Raw genomic sequence first — 25,323 nt, 5'->3', positions numbered from 1 at the left:
TGGAAGTTTATTATTATAAAAATGTCACCTGCCACCCGTCGAATATGTCAAATTTCTTCTCAGTTATTTATTACAACAAAATTATAATATTCTCACAATTTTAATACAAGAAATCAAATAGTAAACAATAGAAAAAATAATTAATAATGTACAAGATTGAAAAAAATGAGACGCGGTGGTGGCAGAACGAGATGCGCACAACCGAGATCCAAACATGAGTCATCGTCGTCGTCGTCGTCGTCGTTATTATTATTATTATTATTGGCGCAGTGGACAGCGACCCTGCTTTCTCAGTCTAAGGCGGTGGGTTCGATTCCCACACCTGGAAAATGTTTCTGTGATGAACATGAATGGTTTCACTGTGTGTTTATCTGTACTTTAAAAGTGTTTATGAATATCCTCCTATGTACCTCTACTTTAATATTATAAATGTCAATGTAAGTTTGTTTGTTACGCTTTCACGCAAAAACTACTAAACCGATCCTCATGAAACTTTGTACACACATTTTTGGAAATATTAGAAGTAATGTAGGATCCTTTTATTCCAAAAAACAAATGCGTCTGCATTTGTTTTTACGAGGACTTCCTCCATTGGTTTTCAAATTAGATTTATAACAACTTGGTTATAAATAAGTGCTATTAATACATCGAATTACCTAAGTTGTCCGTCCGTTCACTCTCAGGTCGAGCGTTCAGATTCAATAGCAAAAGTTGTACGAAACAATGTCACAGTATTATATTGTTTGTGATGGAAGCTGACGAAACTTTCGAGATTAAAACTATAGCTATTACCCTCAGAGTAACGAGTACTAGAGAGACTACAGGTGATGTATGCCCAGGGCTTACATTGTAAGTTCTTAAAAACGCAGTTATAAATGCGATAATGAGCTAGATTATGTTTTACAAAGCAGAAGACTCGATTGACCCAATTTTTGACCTAGATTTAGGGTCATTACTATTTTTTTTTTTTTATTATGTGTATTTTTTAACGGTGACGGAAAACATCGTGAGGAAACGTGCATACCTGAGTGATCTCAGTCAGGTGCGTGCCCTCTTTTTATCACCGAACGGAATGCCTAATGAATTAAGCGATGTCTATAGAAAAAAAAACATGCAATCACCGCTTCATAGAGTGATACTCGTGAAGGCGATTTATTTTGCCAATAACAAACCGGTTCCCACGGGATTTGTAAAAAACCGCAATAAGCGAGGGCGTCAGCTTGTTACCAATAAATTCAATATCCAAATATATATGTATAGGTAGGTTACCTACCAGCTACCAGTTCGCAACTGCCAGCAAAGTTGCAGAATACCGTTATGCATCGGATAATTAAAATTGTCCGTCTATTCGCTGACAGGTCGAGCGATCAGATTCAATACCAGAAGTTGTATTGTTTGTGATGGAGGCCGACAAAACTTTTAGATTGAAACTATGCCAATCACTCTCAGAGTAACGGATAATAGAGAGAACGGGTGATGTATGCCCAGTGGGCCTACATTTCAAGTTTACATGTTCATGCTTCTATCATCATTACGCCCACTACAGAACACGGGTATCTCTTAGAATGAGAAGCCCACCACGCTGGCCAAGTGTGGATTGGTAGACTTCACACGCTGTTGAGAATATTATGGAGAACTCTCAGGCTTGCAGGTTCATCGCCGATGTTTTCCTTCACCGCTAAATTAAGTGAAAGCTTATAGAAAATTCCTATTATATTATAAAGGATTACGTAATGATAAAAAAAGCTTGCGTATGAACTATTGTCTAAACTGCTTCTTAAATATTTTCTAATGACAATGTGAAATAAATTTGTTGTGGGCTTCTTCTTAGACCAGGGCGCGTTTGGAACCCTCGTAGCTTTAGTTTTGAGTTTACGAATGTAGTTATCGCCATCACTACTCACTGCTATGTACACATTTTGTATATAATCAACGCATCAGAAGTGCCATCTATGTGCCTATTTGAATAAAGAAATATTTGATTTGACTAAGAGGACTGATGAATATTTAATGAATAATATACATTTTCATTACACAATCATTTTCCGGCTGTCCCAAAGCCCTGGATCTAGAAAGCAGGGTCGCTGCCCACTGCGCCAATCAGCCGCCAAATTTTTTTTTATTTAAAATTGCTTGGTAGCCAGTTTGCTTTTTTAAATATTTTCTAATGATAATGTGAGTTTTTTGTGGGCTTCTTCTTACACCAGGGCATTATTTCGAAGGCGTTTGCAGTCCACCGACCCGCTCTTTGCCAGCGTAGTGGGCTACAGCTTAGACATTTCGCCATTCCGAAAGGAGGCATTTGCTCTGTATTAAGCCAATAACGTGTCCTGTGTTCGTGAGATAAGAATGTTCCAATATATCAACTAACCGACACTTTTAAGTAAAGATATAAATGAACAAATAGAATAGAATAGATAAACTTTATTGCAACACAACAAAAAAAGGAAAATACAAGGAAAACAGTAATAGTACTTAGTGCTAGGGTGCAAAGGCGGCCTTATCACTAAAAGTGATCTCTTTTAAAGGCAACCTGAGCGTACGAAGCCGATAAAAGAGTGGATAAAGTGAGTTACAAAAAAAACAAAAAACAACAAAAACAAATTTACATTCCCTGGTCATACGGTAGTCGGGTCAAAAAGCTGCCTAATTTATGAATCGATATTTGAGCAGAAAACGATCGAGTCGAAAATTTAATAAGCTTTTATACTCCCAAGAATAACGAGCTATTCCTAGAAAATTCCACGTCTTTATGTCGAATACGGGGGGGATGGATTTTTATAAACGCCTCTGTAGAATTATTTGACAGAACGGGGATTACCGCGCAAGTTCTAAGCGATAGCGGGCGGCAATATTAAAATTTAAAAAAAAGTCAAAATTAAAAAATGTTTTATTCATGTTACAGGCACTTATGAAGCGTTCATTCATTTAACATGTTACACTAATTGTGGGGTGTAGTCCTTTGTGGAGCGATGATAAATGATAGAGATTGCTAGAGATATGTGGACTGATAAGTGGACTGTATTTCCAATGATATAATTGATAATGATATGTAAATGATATAATGATATTGATAATGAGTACGCGTCGAGTGGCGGCCCGAAGTGCACTGTCATAGTTATGGCCACGAGGCTCGACGATTGCGTAAACTGCTGACGGTGCAGTGTTCGGTACACGCAGTGGCCCGAACATGCTCCCGACCGCGAGATGAGAGGTGCAATGATAACAAATGATCACAATAAAATTGAAATGACAATGATAATGATTAAGCAATCACTGGCGATATTTAAAAGAGCAGTTAAGGCTCATTATATTGTTAACGACTTTTAATAGTATGTATATACTTACTCATTTATTGTATGTTAAAGTATTTAATTATGTAAGTGTTGTTATTATATATATTAGTTTATTTTTATATTCATTTATTTATTATATTATTTACTTTTTATCTATTTGTGCACACTAGTTTATGTATTAGCATGTAGTTATTTGCATGTATGTATTTTAATATTTGTACCACCAGCAGTCTATTCTCCTCTTCTTTTTTTTCCTAATTCTAAGGTTGCCTGGCAGAGATCGCTATTAAGCGATAAGGCCGCCTTTTGTATTACTACTTCTTTCGCTGTTTCTGTTTTTGTTATATTTTAAATGTTGTGGTATACAAATAAAGAGTTTAATAATAATAATAATAATAATAAGCAATTAACAAAAGGCATGAACTGATGATGAATACATTTTAGTTAGTGATGGTGATAACTGCACTCGTTAACTTAAAACTAAAGCTAGGAGGGTACCAAACGCGCCCCGGTCTAAGAATAGCCTACAACAAACTAAGCCAGGGTTTTTTTTTTGTTATAACCATCTCACAGTCTAGTTAATGTTGAGCTATGAAGTAAGAGCAATTCACACCCAAGCTTTTTTATCATACATGTAATACTTAATATTATAATAGGATTTTTAAAACTCAGATGGAGTTGAAATATGGCGGGCACATAATATAACAAAATATGAACCTAGAAATACAATAATTGATTGTATTTCTAGGTTCCTTTTGATTTTAGATATTCGTCTACTGAATAAAATTGATGAAGCATGATCCATTCAATAATCTTAATCTTAAATTAATTTTTAATTTAATTTAATCTTAAATTTAGGCAGAGGTATGTCAATTAAAGTGTTGGGTAATTTGTTATACATTGTTATTGCCATACAATAAACATTTCTTTTATATAAAGTGAGGTTTACTTTGGGCCATACTAATTTATTACCCCGCCTACAATCAAAGTCAAAGTCATATATTTCTTTATTCAAATAGGCACATAGATGGCACTTTTGATGCGTTATAATATACAAAGTAGTGATGGCGATAACTACAATCGTAAACTTAAAACTAAAGCTACGAGGGTTCCAATCGCGCCCTGGTCTAAGAAGAAGAACAAACTTAGCCGGGTGGTCTTTTTGTTATCACCATCTCACATTGTCATTAGAAAATATTTAAGAAGCAACCTGGTTAGAGCAATTGTTTACACCCAAGCTTTTTTATCGTTTACGTGATCCTTTATACTATAATAGGACTTTTCTATAAGCTTTCGCTTAATACAAACTTTGAACTTCTTTAGTGACATCCCCAAGATATCAACCGGTAATTTATTGTAAAATTGTATACAATTTCCTTTAAATGAATTGCTTATTTTGTGTAGTCTAGTGTACTGCACTGCAAGTTTATTTTTGCTTCTAACGTTCAAATCCTTCGCCTGCTGTACTATTTTAGTTATAAGGTCCATACTTTATTACAAATAGGCACATTTCCTTAATATACATGCAGGGTAAAAATAAAATATTGAGTCTTTTGAAGATAGGTTTTGCACTATTCAAAAAATGCGCTCCAGTTATTGCCCTGACACATTTTTTTTGAGCTCTGAATGCTCTCTCGAAATCTGGTGAGTTACCCCACAATATAAGACCATAACTAAGGATAGGTGACTCATACCCACGGTAGGCACTCAACACACACAACTAAAAATTACGACGCAAAAGTGGCAATGAAAGTTCACGAAGCCGCCCCTTAACATTTTAGGTCGTGTTTTAGATTGCACTGTCTTAAATCCGTGGTGTTTTGGTGTAAGTTTTTGAACTGTTTTAAGTTTATAACTTGCGCCGTTCACCGAAACAAACAAGGTCGTCGAATATAACACCATCCATTGTGTTCTTCACTTTAAAATTAAAATTATATGCCCTTTCGACAATCTTTACGAGAGGCTCCAGGCTCCGTACGCTGCATGCCCTCGTAGAATATTCTACGGGATATTACTCCTGACATGGTATACATGAGGCATAGGAAAAGAATAGTGTCTGCGTGTAACCTATACGCGCGATTGAAGTAAAACTTTTATTATTATTTTTTGATGAAAAAGTAAAATAGATAGATAGATAGATAGATAGATAGATAGAGTCTTTATTGCACAAATTAAAAGAAAAAACAAGAAATAACAAAACAATAAAAAAATATATATAAGATGCGCAAAGGCGGTCTTATCGCTTTAAGCGAACTCCTCCAGACAACCCTTTATGGTAGAGAATTAGGTTAGGGAAAACGGGATAGTGCAACCAGTAATACAATTAAGTTAAATACATATGTTAAAATGTTCCTGGGATTCCGCCATTCCATTAAATATTCAATATTTCATTTTATATTCTATTTTAAATTCATTAATATCACTTTTACATTTTATGAATATGTATTTTCATTTGTTAAATAGAATAATTGAGAAGAGAAAATTGAAGGTTAGATCAGCACATGTCAATATTACCTTGTCATTGAATATTATGGAATGTGGCAATAGTCAGAAAATTTATTAATAATTTATTTATTAAAAAGTAATAAATAAACAAGTAGGTATATTGATAGAAAATATAGAAAAATGATTGTAAATGTTGATGTTGGAAAAGAGCAACTACTGAGCTTCTTGCCGGCTCTCTGTAGAATCTGCTTTCCGAACCGGTGGTAGAGTCACTACAAACATACATACTTGACGTTTCAAAAGTGTTTATATAGTAACCCTACTTTTTTTTACTACTTTTGTTTGATTATCTGTGGTATTTGGAACTCCCCACAAAAAACCTATTTCCTGCCGTGAACATGGTGATGATTATTAAAAAAACTAGGTATATTTTACGCTCTAATAAAGCAGATTGGTTGCTTAATTTAGACATAAAATAAGGACATACAAATTGGTTGGACGGCCAATTGACGCAGTGGGCAGCGACCCGGCTTTCTGATACCAAGGCCGTGAGTTCGATTCCCACAACCGGAAACTGTTTCTATGATGAACAATAATGTTTTTCAGTGTCTGGCTGGTTATATGTATATTATAAGTGTTTATGTATATTACTATGGGGCTCATAAGAAGGCTCAGAGTCACTCAGCGGGCGATGGAGAGAGCTATGTTAGGGGTATTTTTAAGTGATCAAATCAGAAATGAGATCCGTAGGAGGACTAGAGTTACCGACATAGCTCAGCGAATCGCTAAGCTGAAGTGGCAATGGGCAGGGCACATGGCTCGGAGAACCGATGGACGTTGGGGTCTTAATGTGCTGGAATATAATAATTACTCATAAAATTGTTCGTCAGTCATTTCAGTGCCCATAACACAAGCTACGCTTACTTTGGGGCTAGGTGGCGATCTGTGTATTGTCGTAGTATATTTTTTTATTTATATTTAAGGTCACTTTCCAAATTTCAGTTTTAAAACTAACAGAAATAGGTTTATTTTGCTCTGACGTTAATGTTTTGATACTCGAAAATCATTAACGTGTAATCGTACTAAGGACTCGTATAATAGTTCATTTCTAAGGAAGAATGATGCCCGCTTTTAAAGCACGGCCATTGCTTTTTTAATTTAACACTTTTTTTTCCCCCATTTCGCCGTTTTTCTCCATTTTCTCCCACTTTGCACCTTGTCCTGTTTTTTCGAGATATCATTAACCACCGGCGGTAGGCCAAGAGCGGGCGGATAATTTGTATGAAGCAAAAGGTGATATCTGATTTTAAACTTCACCATCTCTTAACACTAGAACTGAGAGTTTGTATGACACAAAACATTTGTATGACTGTAATTTTTAATCGTCATTATTTATTAGAATGTTATTTTTTTATTCCAATAAAAATGAACCCTTGACTGCAATCACACCTGGTGGTAGGTGATGATGCAATCTAAGATGGTAGCGTGCTAACATGTTAGGGAGCATGGTAGTCATACCCCTGATCGGTTTGAACGCACGGAACACTAAATCGCTTAACGGCATGTCTTTGTGGGTAGGGTAGTAACTAGCCATGGCCAAAGCCTCGCACCAGACCAGACCAGAGATATACAGAAATTATAAATTCCCAAATTGTCTCTGACGGGAATCTAACCCGGGACCTCCTACTTATATTCACAGCTCTCACCGATGCGTTTCAAAGTTGTATATTAACAAATAAATAAATAAATAAATATACTACAACAATACACACATCGCCATCTAGCCCCAAAGTAAGCGTAGCGTGTGTTATGGGTACTAAGACAGCTGATAAATATTTTCGCGAATAAAAAACACATAAATTCAAATTTAAATTCAAAATTTCTTTATTCATGTAGGCCTATCACAGGCACTTATGAAGCGTTCATACATAATTGTTTACATAATTGTAACGGGATGGTGATAACTTCGTTCGCCAACTTAAATCTAAAGCTACGAGGGTTCCAAACGCGCCCTGGTCTAAGAAGAGCCCACAACAAACTTAGCCGGGTAAATTTATTTTTTTGTTACCACCATCTTCCAGTTAATTTAAATTAAGCTATGAAGCTAGAGCAATTCACACCCAAGCTTTTTTATCGTTTAAATAATCCTTAATGTTATAATAGGATTTTTCTGTAAGCTTACGTTTTATATAAACTTTGAACTTATTGAGAGACAACTCAAATGATGTTATACATATACAGTGTATCTGTATAAGTATAACTGTATACTTATACAGTTTATCTGTATAAGTATGTATTCATATGAGTACATTCTTATACAGATAAACACCCAGACAATGAAAAACATTAAGGTTCATCACACAAACATTTTCCCAGTTGTGGGAATCGAACCCACGCCCTCGGAAGCAGAATTGAAACCAATTGCGCCAACCGGCTGTCAAATTATATATTAAGAAAACCTCTTGTATAAAAACACACGCAAAAAATAAAACAATAAATCACTTCCTTAAACTTTACTTTGAATTGCTCAGATGTAAAAAGAGAAAATGAAAGCAAATAAAGAACGTTAATTAGATTTTTCGCAAGACGTTCGCCGTCTCTTTTGTTGTTTATCTTTTTTAGTGTCTGGTTATTTAGTCCAAGTGAGTATCATTTAAAAATCAATCAGGACTGGAAATACAAAGAAGGATTGTAATCGGGTAGAATAAATACTGGAGTCCAAAGGAAATATTGAGTAGCAAACAAATCAGTATTAGCATAAAGAGAAAAGTATATGAAAATATAATCATGCCATCACTCACGTATGGCTGCCAAACCTGGTTAATCAGAAAGGATGATGAAGCTATAATAGCATTGCCAAAGAAAGATGGAAAGGAGTATACTAGGAAGTAGATTAAACGACAAAAATATTCGTCATAACAAAAAAAGTTTGTCTACTAAAATGAAAATGGACTGTATTATGAAAATTAAGCTTAATTTGCTATACTCCGCGTAAAGCAGGAGAATGGTGTAGTAATTAATTTCTTCAATCCTTATACTCCACACCAAAAAGATCTTCGGCAATGTACCCTCTACGCACCTGTCGCTCCGAAACCGTAGCATCCTCAGGAGATATTGTTATGAAGATGTTGACTTAATAATTTTTCATTTTGAAATTCAAAAAAAAATTCAAAATTCATTTATTTCAAGTAGGCCTAACATAAGCACTTTTGAAACGTTAAGTCTGTCTGTGTGTAGTGACTCTACCACCGGTTCGGAAGGCAGATTCTGCCGAGAGGAAGCCGGCAAGAAACTCAGCAGTTGCTCTTTTCCAACATCAAAAATTTACATTTTAACATTCATTTTTCTATCTTGTGAGAGATGAAAGCGGAGCCGGATGCTTCCAAGCAACCTTGTCATTAAGAAACTCATCAATTGTATAATAACCTCGCTGTAATAACCTCGCTGTAATAAATGTGTTTTAACACATTTTTTAAACTTATGCATTGGTAGGTCCAAAATTACCTAAAGTCGCGGAGTATAGCAAATAAAACTTAATTTCCATAATATATCATGAAATTACGCAAAGTAACGCCTGCTTCTAACCAATAAGGTAGGCAGTGTTTTTACGAATTTATAAAGTGCACGCCACTGCATAGGATGACCTCCGAACAGGAAGGCAAACAACTCCAGAAAACCTTGGTATTTGGAACTCCCGTCTATTGGTTGCCAAGGTGATAAGGAATTCCATGCTTTTCGTCGCTTATATTCAGCGGCTCTCCGCTACTCACTTGATGTCATCCGACTCTTTAGTTAGGGTCTACAAAAGCTTCATAGTGTGTTTAAGCCTGATTAAATAAAACTAAAAAGCAAATAGGTTGAGTGTATTTCATCTCGTTTCGCGTTTCATTTAATTAAAAAAATAATGACCCAGCATAAACTTTCGGTTAAATGTTGCACCGGCTCTCGGACTATAAAACTGAAAGCAACTTTTTAATTAAAACCTGTTCATGTTTTCCTTCACAACCTTCGTATTCTGTGAGCTCTAAATACATTTAAGTGGGTCGCCATTATACTAATACTATCAGTCAATGGTGCTAAAGTCGCTTGAGCATGAATTCCATAAGCGATAGTTGCTTGTACTGTAACTGCTTATTTATTCATTTACCAGCGGACCCCGGCGCCATCTGTCGGGCTGATTTGTGAATCTAAACCATCCAGGGTGCCACCCAAACGCATACCGAAAAATTCATTCGAATCGGTCCAGCCGTTTAGGAGGAGTTCAGTGACAGACACACGCACGCAAAAAATATATATATAAACAAGAAATATATATATAAAGATTTCGCGGCCTCAGAATAGGGGGTTGACAAACTTATGTTAACATCAGCAAACCTTTCCATCGGAATGTGATAAACATCTTGACGGCCGACTGGCGCAGTGAGCAGCGACCCTGCTTTCTGAGTCCAAGGCCGTGGGTTCGATTCCCACAACTGGAAAATGTTTGTGTGATGAGCATTAAGTGTTTTTCAGTGTCTGGGTGTTTATATGTATTTTCTAAGTATTTATGTATATATAATTCATAAAAATATTCATCAGTCATCTTAGTACCCATAACACAAGCTACGCTTACTTTGGGGCTAGGTGGCGATGTGTGTATTGTCGTAGTATATTTATTTATTTTATTTTATCTTCACTTACGCGACAGTCTGCACAGTTGGGAGAAGGAGTCTTTCAGACACAGGGTATTCAAGCAAAAATAAATCGGTTGTCTGTAAAGTCGGTTTACTGACGATAGTTAAACGTGACAACGTCATAAGAGAATACTGATGGAATGGTTGCATTTTTCAAAAGAACATTTTAATTTTATGTGTTTGATAGAAATTTTGTAATATAGAGAAGGAGTTTTTTTTTTTACAATTAACAATGTAAATATATTTGTAAAGAACTTTTCTCTCGAGTTCATATTCGTTCGTACGTTGAGTCCTCGAGACCTTTTCGTAAAGTAACCAATGTTTTTTCCAGTGATACGAGTAAGTGACATTTCAGAAAGGTTCGATATATGAAAAAGCGTTTTTTACATATTTAATTAGGAAAAAATCATTACCTTTATCGCCGCATTTATCGTTTCTATAAACAATTGACACCACATTCACTTTTCACTGCACTTCACACTTGACGAAAACGTGTAAATGTATTATTGTATAGCAGCTTTCCACGCGGACGTATCGCTCTCTCAAGTAGGAGAAAGACATATGTCGAACGCTGCCTAACGCGGAGGCCGATTGTGCCCCTTTTTCGCTCGTTCCGCGCTCTCGCTTAAACTTCAAGCCTCAAATGGAACGCCTCAGAGCGAGGTAACGCCGCATGAGTCATGTTTTTTCGTGCGTGCAGCCAGCTCGATCGAATTATAAGACGTTTTCACTTCAAAAAATACGTTTGTTTGCATACCCTGTGATCGCCACTGGGTGGAAGCCTCAGTGGCGGTACTACCATACAAGCCGAAAAGCCCGACTTGCGTTACAATAAATCTCCTAAAATATTTCATACTTGATAGCAATGAGGAAATAAACACAATGTATTAAATTTGACTCAATAGTGTATGCACCATGAGTATACAAACACTACGGGAGGTGTGGTAGCAACCGGCCCATAGAATTACACTGCGCGATATCCAAACGCAGCGATACGGAATATCCCGAACGCAGCGGTACGGAATATCCCGAACGCAGCGAACTTCCGAGTGGCAGCGATAGAATGCCAAAATATCCCAATCGCGCACGAAGACCTCTCGCTTTGTTTCACTCACTCTCGTTGGCTTGCATGGGGCTTATTTTTTACTGCTTTCACCTGTAGAAATGTTAGTGTAGCAGAGACAATCTAAATCCCTATTCCTACTAATATTATAAATGTGATTGTAAGTTTGTTTGTTACGTTTTCACGCAAAAACTACTGAACCGATCATCTTGAAACTTATCACACATATCAGAAGTAACATAGGATAATATTTATCCCGAAATTAATCTTAGTTCTTTTGGGAGAGAGGCTCAAAGGGATTTTACACCATAACTCCGTCAAATAATAACCGATTTAAATAATTATTTATGTACTATAGAGTTTATAATATCTGTTTAATTTTGCCCAGATTTCATGTAGATCTGATGAATATGTTTGGACATGGAGGACAGCAAACCTCAGCATCAAACATATGGTGCTGCCACATTTATAAGGACTTCAGTGCTAGGACTAAATAAAAAATGTTAGAAATCTTCTTCGTTAACCTGTAGCATACAAATTAACAATGCGATTTCGAATCTTGATGAATACTATTCTTTGTAAGTGATAGGAGAAGCTGGGACTGATCAGACTGTTCTTTTTAGATATTGTTTATTAGGTGAATTAAAAAATTCTCTCTCTCAGTCTCCCAAAAACAAACGCAGACGAAGTCGCGGGCGACAGCTAGTTATTTAATAATTTATATGGACATAAAAAGCAACATTACCGGTTGAAGTTCTTCAGGATGTCAAATTTGAACAACTTCACACTTCTCCGATAGATTGTTGTGATTCATAATTTCTTTCTTCTCTCTTCAAAACTCTAGGAACGTCACTGGGAGGCCTCTAGTCCAGCAGACTAGACAACAGACTGTTATAAGCTATATGCAATACGAGTGGATAGTTAGACTACAAAACAGTGAATCGAAAGCCAGTGCTTAATTAAAAAAGTTTTTTGCACAGTTGTCCTCTTTTTTTGTCTCGCAGTGTATAGAGACAGAAGTTAATGAATCGGAAGCCACGAGGCGTCCTTGCAAGTTGGGACTCTCAAATTAAAAAATGCGCCGTGTCCAAGTTTTTGGCCCGAAACTTTGAAGTAGGTATTTATTTTTATTTTGGGATTATTCTTCATCCAATTTCACTGGCATTGACTTCACTGACGGTGGGACAGAGAGCGACTCCCGGACTGGAACGCAACTCTAACTTTTTGTAGTTAGAGGTGCGTTCGGATAGTGCGTTTTGTGCATTTTTAACACGTTTTTATTAGCTTCACCTGTATGTTAACCGACTTCTTTGGACGCTGTTTTGACCCACTTTAAACGGTCAGATTTCTTTCAAACTTTGTAGACATATCGAGGACCGATGACAATACACTAATATGAGAAGATTATTCCAATTTTCAATATAAAAAATTAGAGTTTTTCGCTTTTTCGAACTATTAATTACAATGACTACAGCGCCATCTAGACCCAAATGTAAAAAACCTATGGTGTTACCAACAGATGGCGTTCGCGTACCTAACTTAAAAAAAGCGTAGCGTAAAATACTAATTCCACAGAAAATTACCTAACAAGGCTATAATACTAAAAAAATAGTTGCCAAAATGAGGCGAAAAAATCATAAAGTTTAAAATGAAAAAAACAAGCTATTATAAATAGACCAAACAAAAAAGTAGAAAATAAATAATAGTTTAAAAAAACTAAAAAACACGCTTTTTTTACAATAAATTTTTTTTTTTTATTCAGGCTATTATTAATTTATATTTATTGAAATTTTTAGCACTATTCTTAATTTAAATTTATTAATATTTATTTTCAATTTTTTAGTTTGGTTTTCTATAAAAAGCGTGTGCTTTAGTTTTTTTAAACTATTATTTATTTTTATTACACTACAAGTTAGCCCTTGTCCGCAATCTCACCTGGTGGTAAGTGATGATGCAGTCTAGTATGGAAGACATATGGCGACAGCACATGTCTTTCCTTTAAGGTTGACTTATGCGCGGACAAAGTCGCGACGCACCGCTAGTTAGTGATATTTTCTCTGGTCTGGTCTGGTGGGATGCTTCGGCCGTAACAAGTTACCACACTACCGACAAAGACGTGCCGCTAAGCGATTTAGTGTTCCGGTGCGATGTCGCGTGAAACCCGATTAGGGGTTTCACGCGGGTATGTCACAGGGGTATGACTACCATACTCCCTAACAGGTTGGCCCGCTACCATCTTAGACTGCATCACCAATTGCTACCAGGTGAGATTGCAGACAAAGGCTAACTTGTAGTGGAATAAAAAAAAATCACGTGTGTACTTATGTACACGCGTTAGAAGTAATACTTCTATGGCGTAACAAGATAAAATCATTTCAAAAATTTATCTCATGCCTTATTCTACGTTTAGGCGAATCGGATTGGCCAAAAGCGCAATGTCACAGCTACATAGGACTTGGAAAGACAGGAGTATCTCAATCAAGACAAAAGTGCGTCTGGGCCGCGCACTTATTTTTCCTATATTTTCCGTATGCAGCTGAGACGTGGACCATTAAAGCAGCTGATAGACAACGTATTGACGCTTTTGAGATGTGGTGCTGGAGGAGAATGTTGCGAATCCCGTGGACGGCACGCAGAACCAACGCATCGATTTTGAGACAGCTTAAAATTACAAGAAGGCTATCAACCACCTGTCTTAAGAGGATTCTCGAGTACTTCGGTCACATTGCCAGAAGAGATGGAGACAATCTTGAAAAGATAGTGGTCACTGGCAAAGTGGAAGGAAAGAGACCTCGAGGACGTAGCCCGATTCGTTGGTCGGATCAAATCCGCACTGCTCTCGACACCAAAGTGCATACGGCTTTAAACGTTGCTCAAAGCCGAGTCAAATGGCACAAAATCGTCCAAAAAGTTGTAAGTGGAAGGGGTCACGACCCTCAGCAATGAGGAACACCACGTAGAGAGAGATTCTACGTTTGTACAGAAAACGACACTAACAATAAAGGTATTGAATACATTTAAAGTTTTATAACGCATTATCTAGTGATCTCATTATCTGACCACCGGGTTTCACTGAACATTTAAATATGAGTTTTTTGTACAATTGAATCAATTAAATCGCCGGAATGAGCCCGCAGACTTTGACAATTCAAAGTGTACCTGTCAAACCTTATAGCTAACTTCAGGGTGTTGGTTTTTTGTGACGGTGTGCGCGGACGGTAAAAAGTGAGCTGGCGGACGATGTATTCCCCTCTCACTCGGTTTCCCAACTACCATCATGCAGCGCGCATTTCGTAACGTCGTATAATTTGACTCCCATGACTTTTTCCTAACGCCGCCAAAGAAGTATAACTTCAAAAACGCACATAATTCAAAAAAGTAAAAGGTGCGAACCTGAGACCGAACTCGATCCCCGGGAAGGCCGAATTGTTAACCACTGGGCTATAGCCGCTGCTTTGATGTACACTACAAAACAGTGATTCGAAAAGGGACACTTAATTAAAGAAGTTTTTCTCTAGATGTTAACTTTTTGTGTCCCGTTGTGTAACAAGATAGAAGTTAATGAGTCAGAAGGATCGTCCTTGCAACTTGGGACACTCAAATTAAAAAAAATACGCCGTTTCCAAGTTATTTACGAATTGTTTCAAGTACCTAAAGAAAAATTTAAAGAAATAGGTACACTTACTGTAGCTTCACAATCTATATGTACTTATAATAAAACTGTAACTGGAAGATTTATGTACATATGATATATTTTAAAAATTTCAACCAAGGGATACTTTATAATCGATTCTGAGTCCAAAACAGATTTTTATTTAATTTTTGTCTGTCTGTCCGGGCATCACGTGAAAACTACTGAACGGATTTAAATAAAATCTTGTATAGTGGTAGCTGATATCCCGGGTCAACATATAGAATACTTTATATCTCGATAAACAATAATTGGGATGAAAGTATTTATCAATTTTGCTTCATAGCTCTTTGCTGACAAATAAATAAAAAAGTAACTTGTAGTGAATGTTTGATTAAATGAATCTAAACTAAAATGTTTTAAAAGCACAGAAGGAATAATATTATAAATGCACAGATAACGTTAATGTAATATTATTCAGATATTATACTATAGCAGTACGCGTACTGGGCTCCGGGCCAGAAGACCAAACTATGTCTCGAGGGGTGGCAGATCAAAAATCGGTTGAATGATTATAAAAAAATCGATTATTAGTCTATTGTTCATAAAAATCGCGTATCAAAATCGATTTCCATCTTATTTTTCCACACCAAAAAGTCTTCCAAAATGTACCTGATAACTCCAGTTAAAATTATCTATCTAATATAATAAATATCCCTAACCCTACTAATATTATAAATGTCAATGTAAGTTTGTTTGTTACGCTTTCACGCAAAAACTACTAAACCGATCCTCATGAAACTTTGTACACATATTCTAGGAAGTGTTAGAAGTAATAAAGAATACTTTTTATTCCGACATTAAGCTCGGTTCCTTTGGCAGAGGGGATGAAAGTGTTTGTCGATTTTACACCATAACTCCGACAAAATGTAACCGATTTATATAATTATTTTCGTACTATAGAGATTATAATATGTGTTTAATTTTGCCAAAACTTTGTGCTAAATGTAGTTAGAGATAGAGGACAGAACTCCTCAGCGGACAGCAGCAAACCCCTCATTGAAGGCTTAGCGATAGTGAATACTTTATTTTTATAACTAAAACTAAATTAAATGCCACATCAAAAAACAAAATCAAACGCAGACGAAGGCGCGGGTACAGCTAGTCTAATATAAAACTAATTACGATGGATCGCCAAATTTACCACAGGCGATTCTGAGGTCAAACGCAAGCGTCAATAATAATGATGAAAAATGAAAACCACCCCTCATACGTCTAGGGGGTGATAAATAAAACACAACCCCTAAGAATTTTCATTAAAATAACTCAGCCCCAATGCACTTTCTTTCAATTCTCTTTACAAAGGTAGTTTAGGGTAGTTTCACCCTTGGGAGCGGAGTGGTTACGGTACAACATATTTTTTTTATTTAAGAAAAATATTCTTGTATATATCCACAGACTTGTTTTTGTCGGAGAGAGAAATATAGTGCTAAGACCCACCATGCTGCTCCAACCCGTATTGACGGATTTAATTATTGTTTTATTTTTAGCATTTTTAGTTGATCTCTGCAGAGACCTCTTATCTCATGGGAGAGAGTATTTTAAAGCTTCGACCCGCCAAGCTTTTACCATGCAGATTGGCGGACTTTAGTGAGTACTTAATATGCTTATAATTTCTGATAAGTAACCAAAAAAACAAGCTATAGACAATAAGGGACATAAAAGACAAAATACCGAATATAATTGTTTTATAAATATAACCTAAAATAAACTATTTAAAACTAAATAAAATCTAAAACTTCCTCGAAACCACCGCAGCGAGGCACAGTTCCTAAGACGCTGGCAGCATTGCCCCTTTGGATGGCCAAACTAATTCGTTGGCCAAGGTAACTGCCCGCTCTAGGATCACCGGTAGACTCGATAACCCTTTTCGATAATTCTTTGAAAAGGGCTCTTGCCTCCGGACCCCACGGTCCCAAAGTCTCTACTCCAAAAGGCACAAAAATGAAGCTGCTATCCAGGTTTTCATATTTACGCCTCTTGGCCTGCTCGGCACTGGAAGCAGCCGCACCTACCATTGACGAGGTGGCCTGGATGTGGGATGCAGCTAGGGTATTAAAACAAGTTGCATCCCACAGAAGTGACCTTCCAAGCCTTCAAGGTATGAGCGTCATACCATCAGGTCTCTTGCCATCGCTCCGCGCCAAACCAATAGGTTCTAATACAGCTGGTACGTGAGCGGTAGCAAGAGATCGTCGGATGATGTCGTTGATGGTGCTATGGCGAGAGAAGCGACCAGCGCTTCTTGAACAAGAGAGTCCATGATGACTAAAATGAAGCGCGCTTGCCTAGAAGATGCCTATTCACTCTTGTTTTGATGGTACCCTGATTAAAAGTATCGGGGAAGACGGAAGATGGGAGGGCGCAATACGTCACGAGCATGTCCAGGTCTTTGGTGACGCGAACCCTCATGTAACCCTTTCCGAAAATCGCTCAATACGGCTTAAGAAGTTTTGACTTCAAAACCCAAGAAACTTTTACTAGATTCTTTATATTCATCATCGGCCCACTACAGCACGGCTCTCCTCCCACAATAAGAAGGGTTTAGGCCGTAGTCCACCACGCTGGCCCAGTGTGGAATGGTGGACTTCACTTTTGAGGACATTACGGAGAACTCTTAGGCATGCAGGTTACCTAACGATGTTTTTCTTCACCGTTAGAGCTAGTTATATTTAATGAATACTTACTTACTTTTATTGTACACCAAAGAAAAAAAGTAGTTACATAAAATTCAAAATTCATTTATTTCAAGTAGGAGGCCTTAATATAAGCACTTTTGAAACGTCAAGTCTGTCCGTGTGTAGTGACTCTACCACCGGTTCGGAAGGCAGAGTCTACCGAGAAGAAGCCGACAAGAAACTCAGCAGTTGCTCTTTTCCAACATTAACAATTTACATTTTTCATTTTTCTATCTTGTGAGAGATGAAAGCGGAGCCAGATGCTTCCAAGCAACCTTGTCATTAAGAAACTCATCAATTGTATAATAACCTCGCTGTAATAAATGTGTTTTAACACATTCTTTAAACTTATGCATTGGTAGGTCCAACATTACCTTGGGAATCATAGACATAAGGAGAGCGAGCGAGATACATAGCGAGAGAGTACAATTTGGCGGCCTTATCGCTACATAGCGATTTCTTCCAGGCAACCAATGGCGTAAAAGGAAAAAACATGGAAAAGAGGTAGGTGGTGCAATAAATGAGATTTAAAAATTATACAAATATAAAAATAAAATATATAAATATATTACATATAAATACAAATAGGGTTTTTTTTTTTTTATTTATTTATTAGCTTTTCAAGGGAAACAAACAGTATTATAACACATAAAAGTAATGCCGTATTTTTGTATCACATAAACCAATGAAGTTTCCACAACTTGGTTATACATATAATACGATAACTTGATTAATTGCTTAAAACGCACATAACTCCGAAAAAATAGAGGTGCGTGCCGGGTATCGAACTCGGTCCCTCCGAATGGGAGCCTAAGTATTACGCTGGCGCAGCGGTGGGTGCTAAGGGTTTTAGTTGGAGACCTCGGGTTCGACGCCAAGCAGGGGAAATTTGGGATTTTATGATTTCTGAATTGTCTAGTCTGGTGGGAGGCATTGTGGCTAGTTACCACGCTACCGATAAAGACGTGCCGCTAAGCGATTTAGTGTTCCGGGGCGATGTCTCGTAGCATTAGGGGTATTGTAATATACTTGAGAAATAACAACGCGTAGTCCGAGCAATCGTTTATTTCAAACTGCTAGTTACACACACTTAGTTTTTAAGATTAACATTCATTATTAAACTACCCACATATATACTACATTATCCCCCCCTTTTTGTAAATAAATCTTAACTATCTTATATTATAATAGCTACTACATTCTCTTATCTTAACAACTAACTAGTTACTTATTTTAATCATAGCCAAAACGATCTGGTGGTCGTCGGTCACGTTTATTCGGAACGGGTGACGTTACAATATGAGATTCGCCAACATCAACATCCATAGCGCTATAACCATTACCCGCGATGGTATAGTCAGCTAAAGCTGCCTGAGCAGATACTGTCGGCTGTCCATCCCGTGTACTCGTGTCTCGATCGTCAACCGCCGAGTTAGAACGCAATTGATCAGTGTGCCGATTCCAACGCAAACCCTCCACAGTCTCGACCTCGTACATATTCTGACCTTTCCTACCTATAATGATCGCAGAACACCAACTTTTATTCTTACGAAAATCTTTAGCCCATACTTTATCCCCTTCTACCCAACATCTAAAAGTTCCCCCTTTAGCAAGCGCCCTTTGCTGTAAGCGATCTGAAACGGATTCTACGATTCCCGATTTTAGTAAGTCTAATCGCGATCTAAGGTGCCGCCCGAACACCAATCTCGCAGGTGTATCTCCTGTTGTGCCGTGAATACTATTACGATAATCCAGAAGAAATCTATGTAAAAAACTAAAAATACAAATTTTCTCGACGTCCGCCTTCTTTAAGGATCTTTTAACCGTTCGAACTGCGTTTTCAACTTCTCCGTTCGAAGCGGGGTGATACGGGGCGGAGGTGACATGTTTGATCCCATTGTTTTTCAAAAATAGCTTAAATTCCTCGCTGGAAAACGGGGGGCCATTATCACTAACAAGGACGCGACAAATTCCGAATCGCGAAAATATCTCCTTTAACTTCAAAATCGTGTTCGAAGCGGTCGTCGTGGACATAGGGCTAACTTCTATCCATTTCGAGTAAGCGTCAACCAAAATCAGATACGTAATATTTCTAAATGAAAAAAAATCAATGTGAACCCTATCAAATGGATTAGACGGCCACGACCACGGAACTACCGGCGCTTTTGGTGGCAAATCCGCAACCTCTCCACACGTGCGACATGCTGAGCACATTCGCTCCAGGTCATTATCCAACCCCGGCCAAAACACAAAACTGCGAGCCAGTCCTTTACATTTGACCATCCCGAGATGGGAGCCATGCAGCTCAGCCAAAACCGCTGGCCGAAGTGCACGCGGCACAACCACTCTACACCCCCACATCAGACACCCGTTCTCCACATACAGCTCCTCGCGACGCCGCCAGTTTGCGGTCATTTCTTGGTCCGGTTCCTTAAAGCCTGACTTGGGCCAGCCGGTCTTAACAAACTCTAAAATCCGAGATATGCATTTATCCTTTCCCGATTCAATTTTAATTTGGTTCGAGTCAATCGGAAATTTGTTTTCTATGAATTTAATAAATGTATTTGCATCGTTATTCTCTTCTCCTGTATCGATAGGTAATCTAGATAACGCGTCGGCGCTGTTTGCCTTCGATTGTACGTATTCGATATCGTACTGATAACCGGACAGTAAAATAGCCCATCGGATTAACCGCCCGGAAGCCATATGAGGGATATCCTTTTTAGACCCGAAAATAGCTATCAAAGGCTGATGGTCGATGCGCAAAACAAACCTCCGTCCATACAGGTAGGTATGGAATTTTTTTACCGCGAATATAATCGCCAGCGCTTCGCGTTGGATTTGACTATAATTACACTCCGCGGAGTTCAGCGTACGCGACGCGTACGACACCGGCCGCTCGCCTCCCTCCCCGCGCTGCGACAACACGGCACCCACCCCCCGCGCGCTCGCGTCGCACGACACGATAAGCGGGAGCCGCTCGTCATAATGCACCAAAACAAACCCCGGTCCAAATCCAACAAAACCTTCGGTCTTTCTATCGTCGGTCCTAACCCCGTGTTCCGATATGATAAAACCCAAGTAGCTTACTTCCTTTTCAAAAAAATTACATTTTTCTTGCCGCACGGTGAGCCCCTCCTTTGCTAATCTTTCAAAAACGGAATGTAAATTTCTAACATGTTCGTGCTCCGTTTTACCGGTAATGAGAATGTCATCTAAAAATATAGATACGTTAGGAATACCTACCACCAATTGCTCCATAATGCGCTGGAAAATGGACGGAGCCGAGGCTAACCCGTATACTAGTCTATTGTAAACATATAGTCCCCGGTGGGTGTTAACAACTGTATATTTCTTTGATTCATCTAAGGTTACTTGGCTATACGCCTCAGATAAATCGATCTTAGTAAATCTTTTGCCACCGTTTAAGTTATTGAATAATACCTCGGACCTAGGAAGCGGATATTTATCAATTTCTAGCACAGGATTGATCGTACTTTTGTAATCGCCACAAATCCTTAAAGCGCCATTATTTTTGAGCACAACTACCAAACACGAGGCCCAGTCTGAGGAGGGTACGGGCTGTATGATACCTGCGGCCTGCATGCGCTGTAGCTCGGCGTCGACGTCCGCGCGCAGTGCCAGCGGCAGAGGGCGTGCGCGGCGAAACACTGGCGCCGCGCCGGCGCGCACGCGCAACGTGGCGCGTTGGCTGCGCAGGCAGCCCAGCTTGCCGCTGAACACTGCCGGGTACTTACTTATGAACCTAGTCTTATCGAATACGCCCCCGACGTCATCACGTTTATCATTATTGATGGCTAGGACCGATTTTGGCACTATTACACTCAAAGACAACTTTGTAAGCCATTCACGACCTAGCAGGGGTACCCCTCCGTTTTGTATAATATATAAATTTAGATTTTCACTGATAGGACCGTAACTCACTGGCACTTTAATATAGCCGATACACTTAATAACGCTTCCGTCGTAACTCTTTAACTTATAACTGTTATCTTGTAACCGGTAATCCGAAAACAGTTCCGTATACATTTTGTTGCCTATACACGATATAGGCGAACCGGTATCCACATGCATAGCCAGCCGTCTCTTCGCCACGGTAACCTCGGCCATGACGGGCTCACTCCCCGTAAGCTGCACCATGTATAATCCACTGGGCCCGCCGGTCCCCTCGTCATCATACTCCCCGGCCGAGCTCGCATGTTCACTGCTGATGTCATCACATCCATTCAGCACTCCCGATCGCGCCGTATCCAATCGAAGAACCTGACCCTCTGGTTTCTTGCTTACATTTGGACAGACCCGCTTCAGGTGTCCGGGTTTCAGACAGATTCTACAGGTCCAATCTGCATATTTACATGTTAGTCTGGTGTGTTCTCTGCTCCCACAACACGCACACAATAGATTCATTGGACGATTCCTATTATTAGTATAACCGGAATACCGGACCCTGCTGCTCGAAGCCTCGCCGCGCCATCGTGGAGCTGCGCCCCTGACGGCCACAGCTGCCCGCGCGCCACGCGCTTGTACCGCGTGCACCGCGCCCTCTGCTGGCCGTTGCTCGACTACCACCGCGTCATTAGCCGCCGCCTCCAGCGCCACAGCCTTTTTGAAGGCTACCGTGAAGGTCACGCTGTCCTCGCAGAACAATCTTTGCCGCGTAGATTCACTTGACAAGCCACATACGAACTGGTCTCGTAAATTCTCTTCAAGGTTATCTTTAAATTCACAATCTCTATCCAAATGTTTCAAAGCTGCTGCAAACTGGGCAACCGTTTCGTTCACAGTCTGTGTTCGTTTCCGAAATTTATATCTCTCAGCGAGAATAGATGGCGTAGGCTGGATGTGCTTTTTAACCAGTTGGACGAGTTCACTGAATTTCATCTCGCCGGGCTTCCTCGGCGAACACAAATCCACCATTAGCTCGTATGTTGCGTCACCGACACAGGCGAGCAAAGTAGGCACTTGTAAATTAACTTTTACATCGTTTGCCAGAAAATATTGCTCCATCCTTTCAATGTACGTTGTCCACGTCCCCGAACTAAGGTTAAATTCGCCTAACATCTTGCCACCGACATCTTGCACGCCCTGAATTTCACAAAAAAAAAAAAACTATACCGACTGCGCCACTGTAATATACTTGAGAAATAACAACGCGTAGTCCGAGCAATCGTTTATTTCAAACTGCTAGTTACACACACTTAGTTTTTAAGATTAACATTCATTATTAAACTACCCACATATATACTACAGGTATGACTACCACGCTCGCTAAGAGGTTAGCCCGCTACCATTTTAGACTGCATCATGCAAATTCCCAGTCAAGGTCTAACTTGTAGTGAAATAAAAGAAATAAGATGTTAGTGGGCTAACCTGGATGTGGCAGTTACAAGATACCCCTAATCGGTTTCTAAACATCGCATCATAACCCTAAATCACTCGGGCGCACGTTTTTGGCGGTATGTTTCGTCTGACCGAAGCCTCCGGCCGGACGAAACATTCATTAATAAATGAATAAATATACTACGACAATACACACATCGCCATCTAGCCCCAAAGTAAGCGTAGCTTGTGTTATGGGTACTAAGATGACTGATGAATATTTTTATGAACAATATACAGATAAACATTCAGACACTGAAAAACTTACACACTTGAATAAAGATATTTTTGACTTTGACTTTGACTTACATTTTATATAAACTTCGAAATTATTGAGAGGCATCTCAAGGATTTCATCTGGTTGGGTTTATAATATTCCCCAATCGAGCTCTCCTTTGGCGACGAAAAGTAAACATGACATTCTTTTCTATACAAATGTTTGCACACAATTGCAAATGGCGGATAAATCTCACAGCTCGTTAAAGTTAGTTGTATAGTAGAGTTTTTTGCGCCATTTTGCATCCTTTCCAGAATTATTAAAAATTCAACTTCAAATTCAATTTATTCATGTAGGCCTATCACAGGCACTGATGAAGCGTTCATACATAAATGTTGACATAATTGTAAGGGGATGGTGATAACTTCGTTCGCCAACTTAAACCTAAAGCTACGAGGGTTCCAAACGCGCCCTGTCTAAGAAGAGCCCACAACAAACTTAGCCGGGTAATTTTTTTTTTTTTGTTATCACCATCTCACAGTAAATTTATATTCAGCTATGAAGCTAGAGCAATTCACATCCAAGCTTTTTTATCGTTTAAGTAATCCTTAATATTATAATAGGAATTAGAAAAGCTTCCCGCTAGAATTCAAATTATTACCTGCGGTTAAACGGAAGTGACGGCGTGTCACCAACCCTCCTCTATCCATGGGTGTCGTACGAGGCGATTAAGATAATATAACGGAGAATGAACAGCATCGTCCTCTGTCTACTCGCATCTACTGCGAACACCAATCCGTCTGCCCAGCGTGCTGATTAAAGACATGCCCATGAATGCAGGTACCTCACAACGTTTTCCATCCCTAATCCTACTATCCTACTATCCTACTATCCTACTATCCTACTATCCTATTATAATACTATCCTACTATTTTAAATGAAAAAGTGTGGATGTTTGTTGTTACTCAATCGCCTCGAAGCAAAAACGGCTGAACAGATTTGGATGAAATTTGGCATGCATTTAGCCTTTGACATGGAAAATAATATAGGTGATAAACGACTGAGACGCCAGGAGGTATCGTTGCATCGTTCGAGTCCATGTAGGACTGAGGTGCATCGATAATGCAGTCTTATTTATACCAAAATACCCAACAACTCAATGTCATGAACATTTTGTTGTTAATCAAATATAATTTTAATTGTTTCTTAAAAACTATCTATGAACTATTTAATAAAATATCTGGCAAATATGACTTTATAGTTATAAAAAGTTTAATTATTTACCCACTTTATAAATTTACTGTAAAATAGGCTACTTTTTATCTCGATTACTTAAGAAGCTCCCGGGGGAAAATTGACAATTGTTTACGAGCTAGGCCGCGGGCAGACAGATTTGGTATGCATGTCACCGATGCTATGGAAAAGGATTTACTTCCTATACCGATCTCTCAAATAGTTGCAGTGGTAGGATTAAAAATTGTGAACGAGCAAAGCTTTAGAACCAATTCTGAAGTCCACGCGGACGAAGTCGCGGGCAGAAGCTAGTTAGTATGAAAGCACATAACTCCGAAAAGGATTCGTACTCTGTACTCTCGAAATCGTAACCGCTGTCATAAAGAAAATGCATAGTAAATTTTATTCCATTCTTAATGTCGGAGTGAATGCAAAATAGCGCAAAAAAACGACAATGCAAGAAGTCGTAATAAGCTCTGACATTTGCCGTCAGCCATTTGCAATTTTATACAAGCATTTTTTATAGAAATAAACTCATGTTAACTTTTAAAGTAATTTCCACTTCGATCCTTAAGATAAGGCTTTTTAATCAGTAAATAAATAAATAATAAATAAATAAATATACTA

The 25,323-nt window shown here is 38.5% G+C and overlaps 2 protein-coding genes across 2 annotated transcripts in view; one reads left to right on the top strand and one right to left on the bottom strand.

Annotated features, from left to right (window-relative positions):
* Nucleotides 1-25,323, top strand: part of LOC120635602 (lachesin-like) — a 177,895-nt gene that overhangs the window by 93,457 nt on the left and 59,115 nt on the right. The gene's annotated exons all lie outside the window — the stretch shown is intronic.
* LOC120635520 (uncharacterized protein K02A2.6-like) lies at nt 19,080-22,928 on the bottom strand. The gene has a single exon (XM_039906540.1). It carries the CDS (start codon nt 22,926-22,928, stop codon nt 19,080-19,082), a length of 3,849 nt encoding a protein of 1,282 aa, XP_039762474.1.

Source organism: Pararge aegeria, chromosome 27 (assembly GCF_905163445.1).
Source record: "Pararge aegeria chromosome 27, ilParAegt1.1, whole genome shotgun sequence".
Taxonomy (NCBI): Eukaryota; Metazoa; Arthropoda; class Insecta; order Lepidoptera; family Nymphalidae; genus Pararge; species Pararge aegeria.
Note: the sequence above shows the minus strand (reverse complement) of the source record. Positions and strands in the feature narration are given on the sequence as shown.

Excerpts from the sequence above, each read along its gene's own strand:
- LOC120635520 (XM_039906540.1), bottom strand. The coding sequence starts at position 22,928 with ATGTTAGGCGAATTTAACCTTAGTTCGGGGACGTGGACAACGTACATT.